Genomic DNA, 11,725 nt, shown 5'->3' with positions numbered 1-11,725 from the left:
GCCATGTGATTAAAATCTGCTTAAAGTCTTTCAAACAGTGGATCTTCTCTCAGAGAAGTAAATATATCCTCAAGTCCTTACTGAATGTGACTCATTAAACATTTATGTCCATGTAAACCTTCTTGTTGATTGCTATACATCTATATATTTACTGAAACTTTTTATAAAATAGAGGGCCACTTTCTCTGGTTATGTCAAAAACGTGCAGTGCAAAGATGACACAAAAAACCTGCATGAGAAAACGGAGCACTGAAAATCAAATCGCTTGGACGGGGAGGACAATTCAGTTGTGGGTTTGTTTGTTTTAACACGAGATTGTCTAAAAAAGCAGCACCAACAGTTTGTGCCCGAGTGATGGCATGAAACGACAGATTCAAGGCTGTTAAAACAGCACAAACTCCAGACCTTATGTAGGTCTTGTTTGAGAGGGTGCATCGTAAAGTTTGCAGTTAAGGACAACCGAAGTGAGTAGTAATCCAGTGCAATGCTGAGCTGACATTTAAAATATTCTTCATAAGGAGTTGTGGGTTTAATTCTGATGCCCCCCCCCCCCCCCATCCCTTTTCTTTTTTAGCCACAGGCACATTGGCATCACACATAATCTGCACCAAATTACACATTAGTCCAAGTCTGCACCCACGCAACAGCCAAACAATTACTGGTACCAGTACTACCATTATTTCCACAAGCAGACAAGCAAACAAAAAATCTTAATGCACTAAGGTAATACAAGATAATAAATCCTAATCACAGTTCCTTGATTTATTGCTACCACAAAATTAGTTTCAACTATAAGACCTCAAATGCTTTTTATGCCATTTCTTCAACCTTCTATGAAATGACAGTAACACAAGGCCAACAGCCAATCGAACATCTGATTTCCAAACACAGCTGCTCCATAAAAAAACAAACGGCCTGAAAACATCCCTTTTCTCCAAGTCAAATAAATCTGAGGTAAACCTGTTAGTTGGTAGGAACTTGCCACTTAGTGTTAGCACAAAATTTGACTCTGTCCTTATATCTCCAATGTGGAGAGTGAATACTCCAAGACGTCACTTAAAATATCTTTGCATATGACACACAACGGATGCCAACTTAAAACAAATGGGAAGCGTGAGACGCATTCCATTGGTATCCCAAAAAGATTTAGTTCCAAAGCTTGTGGTTTTATTTTGTGCTGATGCTTGTGAAGGAAGAGGGAGCCATAAAACAATCTAGGCATGGGCCGGTTACCGGTAAACCAAGGCTTTAAATACCTACGGTTTCAGGGATTGTGAGTTTTTTATCATACAACGGTTGAAGTCCTTTAAACAAGATGTCTGAGAAGATGCCAGTTTTGTGCAGATGTTGTTGCTGTGTACGGCCATTTAGCTGACTGAAACAAAGATCCTACATTTTTCCTATTGCTCAGCAAAAAGACATTCTTCTTGAAAATATTTCCCCATCACAAAAGAACATGAAGAGTCATGTGGGAAATCAAAGGAGCACCACCGACCACTCTTAAGAGAAGCACCATGATGTTTTTCCAATCACATGTTCGTTGATTGGTTGATTGGTACAAGGATGAGTTGCGCCAAAGTGCACCAAGATGAGACCGATTGCTGGACTCCCAACAAATGTGTAAATGTTGACGCTTCTCAACAGAAAACGCTCAAAAAAAAAGTCTCTGGGCCCGGCACCTTGAACTGGTGTGCTTTTTTTACGTTTGTTGCATGCTACCAATGTGTGTTATCCTTATTAATGTACCTGTTTCAAAACTACAGATAAGAGAAATATGTTTGTAGCAGGTGACCTAAGGTTTCATCAGATAGCCTGCCTAATTAACCAGCTGATAGCAGCTTGGTATACTTGCGTTACTCTGCAATGAGCAACACGACAAAATTCCGACTACAAACATATTACATTGTTGTTATAGTGAATTCCATATATGTTTGGAGCAGTAGAAATAGTTTTACCTATTTCAAACAAAATTAATTGGCTCATCTTACACATTTGTTTTAAATGTATTTATATTGTGATATCGTTGCATTTATACTCGAGGTCATCAAACCGGCCCATGCCTAAAACTAGCAGATACACACTAAAGATAATGTAAATCAACATCAAACTTTACAATAACAATAATTTCTAACAAGCAGAAAAGAGGCATGGACACAAGACAAAATAAAAAAAACCATAAACCTCAGAGTTAGCAACCTACAAATGAGCTATGGTACTCTTACCCGTATGAATTTAGTTTATATACCAATAGTTATTCATATAGAGATTTTCACTTTATGGTGACAGAATCCTCATCTCTAAACAACACCCTCATTAGCATGCCTAATAAAAAAAAAAAAAGAAAAAAAAAAAGAAACCAATACCTTATATGCATTTCAAACAAAACAGAAAAACATGGCTCAACAACAAGCGAAAATAGGATAATTGCACTTATGATTTGTTGTAGGGTTTTGTTTAACATGCTTCAGTGTGTGTAGCTGGTGCAGTCTAGAAAAAAAAAAATACTGCAATCTTTAAACACACCCCCATTTTGATCATGTTAAACCAAAGTTTGAACAAATTAAGACTCAACAGAAAAGAAAATGGTCCACATGGTGTAAAACTCAAGGTAACACCAGGCACAAGGCAGGCATGAACAACATTACTCCCCTCCACCTTGATAAGATTGGATTCACAACATCATGTAGCTCAAAGCACTTTCTGTAGACACTGTGGGTAAAGTTTAGCCACCACACATTCAAAATGGCGACCCAAATCCCAAAGACGTTCAGGGGTCTCATAGATTTTGGTCCACACGTCTGTCTCGTCGTCGAACTGGTAAAGGGAGTTCTTGCGGCTGGTGCGAAACACATGCTCCTCTACCATGACCTGTGTGGCACGTACAAACAGGTGCAGCTCTCCCTGCAGCAGCATGGCCTTGATATATGGGCTCGTGGCCTGGTCAAAGGGCAGATCTCTCTTTACGCTCCATGTGTTGCTCTCTATGTCGTAGACCTCCACTGTAAAGGTGCGCTGGTGGTTCCCGCAGATTCCAGCAATGTAGTAGATGCAGTTATTATACAAGGCAGCCAGACCTTGACTTCGAGGGACGCTCATCGGAGCTAGATGACTCCAGTAGTCCTTACGGGGGTCGTAGCAGAAGAAATATTCACCTGAAGATGACAAAAAGATTTTAATTATGAAGCAATGAGCACAAAAATTGTATGACTTTTCTTTAACAGTATAAACGCACCTTGGAGGACGTAGATTCGGTCTTTATATTCTACAGCACTGTGAAACTCCATGGCAACTGGCATAGGACTGACTGCCGTCCAACAGTTGTCTCTGGCATCATAACCCTCTACTGATTTTAACGCGTTTCGTCCATCCCCTTCATAAACTCTGCCTCCTAGTGCATAAAGTTTCCCACAGCAGTGCACGAGTTTGCATCCTATCCTGGCTCTCAGCAGAGGTGCCCGTGGAAGCCATCGGTTTCCTGCATGCTCATACTGCCAGAAGTCGCTCTCTGCTCGATGGTCAATGCAAACCTCACTGTTGCTTGGTCGATAGCCACCGGCGATGTAGAGGTCGTTCTCAGGTGACACCAAGATGCCAACCTCTCTGAGATCGTTCGGCGGCTTGCAGAGCTTGAACACCCTTCCAGTGGTGGTGTCCAGGCAAGGCACCGTCTGCTTCTTACCCGAGTGTTTATGAGCTGCATCGAAGCAGATCACCATCTCAGAGGCAGTCATGCCTAGACGCTGTGGACAACAGTTTGTGCCAGTAAGACTAGCTTTTGCCTCGGCGGGGTCTTTAGAAAGCGACAGGGCACAAGCAAAAGAGGCTGGTATCCGACCGAGAAAAGCCTCATCCAGCAAAGGCAGACGGATGCACTGGGAAAAAACCTCGGCAAGGTTGGCTTCACGGCCAGGTCGGTCATGCTCAAGCCAGCGGACAATGCTTTCGTAGACGTGCTCTTCCTTCTCCACATTTAGGTCATCACTGTTTAGAATACTGACCAGCTGCTCCTTGGTCATCTGGAGAAACTCTTGCTCCCATGAAACACACAGGAACTACCACAAAAGACAAAATGTTTAGGCATGCACTTCAACACAATGATCGCAAAGGAGCACTATTGCAGAATAAAAACACTTAAATTATCCTAATATGTTCAACTGACCTTCTTGCGGATGTAATCCTGAGAGCGTTCCCTCAACTCCTGATGTCCATATGCATCCGCAAACATGAAGACCCCTATACAGTTTTGAGGGTCAAGTCGGCTGATCATAAACTGGGCACACTGATCCTGCAAAGCAGGGATCTGGAAAATGCTGGCTGCAGTGAACAGGGCCTGGACGTTGGACTCGGAAAGCACAACTCTGGAGGTATAGGCATAGTCAAGGACAAGGTCCATGGATTCAGATTCCACACCAACTATTCTGACCTCACGCTGGCTGCTCTCTGTAAGGCCGCTCGTGAACATGGACCTTAAGGTGAGATAAGAAACATGAAAGCAATATTATTTTTCCTTCTTTAGTAAACAGCTGCAAACAAATATTTAGGTCAAAATATTTAGTACCTAAAGTATGGGCTGATGGCTGCTAGAACATTCCGGTGGCACGAGAAAGTCTTGCCATGGTCCACTTCTACGACAATATCCGTGAGCTGTGCTTCATCATACAAGGCTTTGAGCTGTTGAAGGACGTTGCAGGCGTGCACAGCATCTACCCCGTTGAAGTTGGTGGCTGGAGGTGTCCCATTTTGTACTTGTAACAGTTTGCCTACCTCTGAATAATGATGCAAGAAGAGGAAATCATTTGACCTTGAGAACCAAACATAATGAAATACCTGGGTGTTTTGCAACAATCAGGATTAGTGGCAACACCGGTCTGGGTTTGGAATTTCCAGTGGCACAAAACTGGTTTACCATAATAACCTAACCTGCTCAGGGTAGCTTTCCAGATTACAGATGAAGGCCAGGAAGCTGCCTCTCAACAAATCGATGCCATAAGAAATTGGAAAGTTTTAAAGCAAAGAGTGTTTGAACGGTCTCTTTTTTTCTCCTCCTCACTCTGTTAGGTCTTACTGTCACTAGAAAATCTTTGATATCTCAGCTGAAGTTATATTTATGTACCTAAAACATACCACTACATAATTTGAGTGTCAAAGATCAGAAATGTACTTTTTTTTATTAAAAAGGTCTGATTCTAAAAATTGACAAACAATAAATGAGCGAATCATGCATTTTTATGTGCTATTTATTAATGTCTGTACACTTTTGTTTCAGCAGGGGTCCGTATTTGCTTTAAGACATACCAAGGATTTAAAAAAGATACGGTTTCAAAACTACTCAGATTTGTTTGTAACACTGTTCCAAAGCTCTCTTTAATAAGATGCCTGGGAAAGTGATGGGTGACCTGAGTTAAGTCCAGATATGTAGTAAAACAAAAACACAGGCATTACTCCTCCACCTCTTACTAAATCCTGCTGATCAGCTGGCTGAAAGAAGGTTCTATTATTATTACCATGCTTACAAGACAGACACATTTGGTTATTTAAAGATATGTCTGGGCAAAAACAAATTCAGATAGTCAAGGCACAGAGCACCATTCATTACCTGTATTTAAGTCTTACAGTTTTAAAAATACACTAAATAGTTCATCACAAAGTGACTGGTTCGTACACATTAAAACATGCCTCAATTGTTTTCTCCAAGATTTTGTTTCAGGGGAGCCTTGCTACTAGTTGACCTTAATGCTGTACAAGCACTTTTCAAATGTTTGAACCTAGTTTTTTAATTTATGGCCAACACACTGGTGGATACTTAAAACTTTAATCTTTTGATTTTTAAAAGCATGTGGTTTATGGGTTTCTTTCTACTTCAACGTTAGAATCGGATACTAAAACAAATGTTACAACAATGAAGCTCAATGGCTAAAGTGTCAGGGGACTACAAGTTATTTGGTGCAGTTTTAAAGGTTAATGTGAGTTCTAAAACTTGTTTCAGGTTTGTTTTTAACTTTGGATCAAGTTTCAAAGCGGGACATGTGGTTTATTTATGAGCTTACAACCAACTTAACTCTGCTGTATTCCCCTAAAAAAGGAACTGAAAATTAGAACATCTCTATTACTACATGTGTCAAAGCTGTATGAGTGGCTTCACGACTTTTCCACTTCCAAACTGTCTCACCGCGACCTGAAGAAACACTTTTCACTACAAACCTCGTGTTGAGCAACACAACTCCTTGACAGGACAAAGGCTGGCAATGGATGAATAGAAACTACTGTCTCGCCAGGTGGTAGCTAATTTGCTAACATCTCGAATGCCCGACGTCTGCTATGACTGTTTTAATAGCTAAAAAGAGTAAAGACAAACTCCAAGACAGCGAAGTTCTTACAATTGGGACTGTGTAGCGCATTGTGTTAATCGTTAAAAAGGGGCTGTACTGCCATTTAGGTTAGTAGCCGTGCAAGCTTAACTTTTAGCAGCACACAGGCAAAGGGCTAATGTTAGCAAGCGTTCTTTGACACAAAATTGGGAGCTACAAGAGGCAAAAAGTGTCTTTAGAAGCTGTGTTCATATCGCTTAAAATAAAAAAATACTAAAGAACACGATATCACCTAAATGAACGTGTTGATATAATTAATGAATGGTACTTATCTAGCGTCGGTCTCTTGTCACAACCAAGTGTTTACAGAATCAGCTGTGGGTAGCAAGCTAACCGGCCGAAAGTAAGCCACACAGCTAACGCTAGCAACCTAGCCAGGCAAACGACAAACAACTGTTTGGAACGGGCGTAAAGAAGCGTGACTTCCTTCATCGAGTACGCAACATGTCACGACTTTTTACTCGTCCAACAAGACGTGCTCGGTAAGTTGTTAAACACACATGCTGTAACTTTAAAAAGCGTTCTTTCAATGTTGTTAGAGGAGAAAACAATGAAGACTTTGCTAACCTCCACTGGCAGCCATTCTCCCCAGACTGTCTCAGAGCAGACTGAGAAACGTCAAGGACTTCACACCGCAGCCACGGAAACAAGTGCCAGCCAATCACAACACGGCATCTTATCTGACAGCCAATTAGATTCTGTTTGTCTCATACAAAGAGGAGAGAACTTAATGATGGGTGGCTACGTTTATCACTGCTGTTCAATTAAACATGAGATTGTCTCAGCCAGCTGTAGCGCATTAACAGGTGCGTGCAAGGTGCTCCAGAGAAGGGAGAAAACTTTGTAATTAAAATAGATTCTAGTTGTTTGTACGTTTAAACAACTACAAAGCAATGGATGATTTGTTTTTGCTTATATTTATTTAAAAAAAAGATAGGACCAAGAAAATAGGAAAATTTGCATTTGCTAAATTTTAAGAGGGCTACACTTAATTAATTGTAAGTGAGGTAATAAAAAAAAATAACCTTTTAAGAAGAAAAAAATGGTAAATTGCTACATTGCGTTAGGGATTTTGCATGGTCACTTAATTCATGATGATTTAATGCTTGATACAAAGGATTTTTTTTATATTACGTTTTTGTGGCAAACACCTATTAGACAAAACATTATGAATGGAATAATGGGATATCTCGTCATTGTGGCATTTGTGAGTTGGGATGGAAAACATGGCAATGGTTATGTGACTTGGTCGAAGCATCTTCAAAGCTGTTGCTCTTTTGGAGTGTATCTGGTGTGCACTGGTCAGAATGTATTAAAAATAGTCCATGTATCATTAGTATCAATAATCTGAGGATTTCTAACTGCTAGGTCAGAAAAATCACCTTGGACTCCCTTTCAATTTGAATTTCAGACTTATAAAGTTGGAATTTTCTCAAAATCTAATATGGTTGTAGCATGAATAAAATGCAGTGAAGGTTGTAGTAGTGAATGAAATATTTCCACTTCTGTTTAATTAAACCAACAAGGCACATGGACAGGTACACCATCTATTTGTGAACATATTTCTCACTTGTCTCAATAACTGAGCACAAAAATGAGCAAATCCCACTGGTTTTCTGACCTGCAAAACAACTAAGTTGGGTTTGATGTCTTTACAAGATCTGAGTTTTGACTTCCAAGGTGTACTAACTGTAATGGCTAAAAATGTCGAGTGCTTTGAGGGCATTATGATCTTGGCTACAATTGAAAACATCTTTTAAAAGAAATGGTCTGGAGAAGGGATGGAACAGTGGTGAACCAGCGACAGGATCACGGCTCACTGATGCACATGAGGTGTGAAGGCTGGACAGGGTGATTCAATCCAGCAGACAAGCTACTGCAGCTCAGACTGATGAAGAAGGTATCACTGGGTCTGATAGAAAGGTGTTAGAACACACAATGCTTCTCTGTTTGTTGCGTATTGGTCAGCATAGTTGCAGATGTGTCAGGATGCCTAAAGTAACAGGCAATCTCTGTTTGCCATCTGACAGTTCCATTTGAATAGGTATCCACTGTTTTCAAAATATACTAGCATAGTACTCCTGGTTAATGGATATATATCTATCTATACTTCATTGTTTGTTTCCCATTGAATAAAAATATGAACCCATTATAATAAGCTTCTTTATGCCAAGATGATAAAGAAGGATCATTAAAAAGATCTCAAGAAAACAGCACCAAAGACTAATTTGAACCATGGCCATTATCAGTATGGGTATTACACTTATTTTGCTTGTCTATTCAATTCAGTATCTACAGTAGTATTGGGGTAAGCAAAAAATTTTCTCTAAGAATCTATGATTGCTTCTTTCATTGATTTAAAATGCATTGAGGCAACATCTTTAACAATGACAATTGTTTTTAATTATGTTAAAAAATAGGGAATATTCGTCTGTTCTGTGTTGTTTTTGGATATCTCTTTTAGCATCTTGTGGTCAGCTTTCAGGTTGAACTTGCTTAGACTTGGGCATGATGGCAGTTGATTGAATATCCTCCACTTGTAGACTATTATACAGACAGTGGAGTTGCTGATTTAAAATTTTTTGAGACCTCTTTAAATCCCTTACCAAAATCCTATCATTGAATGCCTCAGGCAGTTCTTTCAATCTTACCACGATGTTCACTCTCACTTCATTAATCAGGACATTCATTCTGCTCCGATTCCTAACATTGTTACTCTAATGTGCAGAGATATGCCTCAGTATATTCCTCTAAGCACCTCATGAAAATAGTCTACTTCATATTAGCAAACAGCAGTAAAATTGCACCTAAATACTCTCTCCTTCATTTGGCTCAGATGCAGAGAAAGACAAAACAATACAGTTTCATTTAAAGCTAATTAGTGTGGCTAAACATAAAGGAGGATTTGGAGACAGTGGTTAGTGATCTGTGGATGTCAGTTACATTTTGTACGGATTTTGGACATGAAAGCAAAGAAGCATATTTTTTACATTCTAAACTTTATGCTTACAAACTACAGCTACGATTGCCTTGGTGGTCTGACTGTTTACTCCCTGCTTGAGCTATTTTGATCATAGCCAAATGTTAGGTAATCTTTAATCAGGTTTGTGCTGTCCCTTCCCTTAAATTTAAAATACTAGTTATTTTATAATTTTGTGGCAAAAAGTGTTTCCAGGGGGAGATTTTCTTTTTCTTGTGGTGAGGAGAAATCCATCCTATTCACTTGTTTACCCTCACTAAGCTCATCCATATTTGTTTGTGTAGATAGTGTTTGCAATCATGGCAAGGCCAACTTTAATAAATGTGTGTTTCCTTAATACGATTTTTTAGTTTTTCTAGCTTTAAAATACAATGTTTTATTCGCCTCAAATGCTCCTTTAATGTTATGGTTCTTGATGATAATAATGATCTCATAAAGTTGGTTGCCCCACAAAACCCGTCACCATTTTTGGGTATACACAAAACATGGACCACGATGTTTGCTGCCTAACATGTTTTAGGTTCAACTGTCTTTCTCTTTACAGGGACATCCATTCATCCATTGTCTATACCCACTTTTCCACACAGGAAAGGAGATTGTTGTGTATCTCCGGCGGTCATTGGACAAGAGGTGCGGTGTGCACCTTGAATACAGGTCCTTCTCAAAATATTAGCATATTGTGATGAAGTTCATTATTTTCCATAATGTCGTGATGAACATTTAACATTCATATATTTTAGATTCATTGCACACTAATTGAAATATTTCAGGTCTTTTATTGTCTTAATACGGATGATTTTGGCATACAGCTCATGAAAACCCAAAATTCCTATCTCACAAAATTAGCATATCATTAAAAGGGTCTCTAAACGAGCTATGAACCTAATCATCTGAATCAACGAGTTAACTCTAAACACCTGCAAAAGTTTCCTGAGGCCTTTAAAACTCCCAGCCTGGTTCATCACTCAAAACCCCAATCATGGGTAAGACTGCCGACCTGACTGCGGTCCAGAAGGCCACTATTGACACCCTCAAGCAAGAGGGTAAGACACAGAAAGACATTTCTGAACAAATAGGCTGTTCCCAGAGTGCTGTATCAAGGCACCTCAGTGGGAAGTCTGTGGGAAGGAAAAAGTGTGACAGAAAACGCTGCACAACGAGAAGAGGTGACCGGACCCTGAGGAAGATTGTGGAGAAGGGCCGATTCCAGACCTTGGGGGACCTGCGGAAGCAGTGGACTGAGTCTGGAGTAGAAACATCCAGAGCCACCGTGCACAGGCGTGTGCAGGAAATGGGCTACAGGTGCCGCATTTCCCAGGTCAAGCCACTTTTGAACCAGAAACAGCGGCAGAAGCGCCTGACCTGGGCTACAGAGAAGCAGCACTGGACTGTTGCTCAGTGGTCCAAAGTACTTTTTTCGGATGAAAGCAAATTCTGCATGTCATTCGGAAATCAAGGTGCCAGAGTCTGGAGGAAGACTGGGGAGAAGGAAATGCCAAAATGCCAGAAGTCCAGTGTCAAGTACCCACAGTCAGTGATGGTCTGGGGTGCCGTGTCAGCTGCTGGTGTTGGTCCACTGTGTTTTATCAAGGGCAGGGTCAATGCAGCTAGCTATCAGGAGATTTTGGAGCACTTCATGCTTCCATCTGCTGAAAAGCTTTATGGAGATGAAGATTTAAATTTTTCAGCACGACCTGGCACCTGCTCACAGTGCCAAAACCACTGGTAAATGGTTTACTGACCATGGTATCACTGTGCTCAATTGGCCTGCCAACTCTCCTGACCTGAACCCCATAGAGAATCTGTGGGATATTGTGAAGAGAACGTTGAGAGACTCAAGACCCAACATTCTGGATTAACTAAAGGCCGCTATCGAAGCATCCTGGGCCTCCGTAAGACCTCAGCAGTGCCACAGGCTGATTGCCTCCATGCCACGCCGCATTGAAACAGTCATTTCTGCCAAAGGATTCCCGACCAAGTAGAGTGCATAACTGTACATGATTATTTGAAGGTTGACGTTTTTTGTATTAAAAACACTTTTCTTTTATTGGTCGGATAAAATATGCTAATTTTGTGAGACAGGAATTTTGGGTTTTCATGAGCTGTATGCCACAATCATCCGTATTAAGACAATAAAAGACCTGAAATATTTCAGTTACTGTGCAATGAATCTAAAATATATGAATGTTAAATTTTCATCATTACATTATAGAAAATAATGAACTTTATCACAATATGCTAATTGTTTGAGAAGGACCTGTAGTTTGCCAATCCAAGCACTTGGGGAACATTCAGCTTCAAATATATAATCCAAACTTATTTACTCTGTAGCATAAAGCCATTAATTTAATTTAGGCATGAAGGTTTATACTACTGA

The 11,725-nt window shown here is 40.2% G+C and overlaps 1 protein-coding gene across 1 annotated transcript; it reads right to left on the bottom strand.

Annotated features, from left to right (window-relative positions):
• Nucleotides 1-1,991: 1,991 nt before the first annotated feature.
• kbtbd8 (kelch repeat and BTB (POZ) domain containing 8) lies at nt 1,992-7,095 on the bottom strand. The gene is made up of 5 exons (XM_047347429.1): nt 6,936-7,095; nt 4,559-4,766; nt 4,160-4,466; nt 3,233-4,052; nt 1,992-3,152 (listed from the first exon to the last, which is right to left on the bottom strand). Exons 1-5 carry the CDS (start codon nt 6,949-6,951, stop codon nt 2,689-2,691), a joined length of 1,815 nt encoding a protein of 604 aa, XP_047203385.1. The 5' UTR covers nt 6,952-7,095; the 3' UTR covers nt 1,992-2,688.
• Nucleotides 7,096-11,725: the final 4,630 nt, after the last annotated feature.

Source organism: Girardinichthys multiradiatus, chromosome 20 (genome assembly GCF_021462225.1).
Source record: "Girardinichthys multiradiatus isolate DD_20200921_A chromosome 20, DD_fGirMul_XY1, whole genome shotgun sequence".
NCBI lineage: Eukaryota > Metazoa > Chordata > Actinopteri > Cyprinodontiformes > Goodeidae > Girardinichthys > Girardinichthys multiradiatus.
The sequence above is the reverse complement of the archived record's forward strand: the minus strand, read 5'-3'. Positions and strand labels throughout refer to the sequence as shown.

What these genes read in the sequence shown, in the direction of transcription:
- kbtbd8 (XM_047347429.1), bottom strand. An exon ending in AGGATTACATCCGCAAGAAG is followed by an intron (nt 4,053 to 4,159) that starts GTCAGTTGAACA and finishes CTTTTGTGGTAG; the next exon opens with TTCCTGTGTGTTTCATGGGA. An exon ending in CCGAATCTACGTCCTCCAAG is followed by an intron (nt 3,153 to 3,232) that starts GTGCGTTTATAC and finishes TGTCATCTTCAG; the next exon opens with GTGAATATTTCTTCTGCTAC.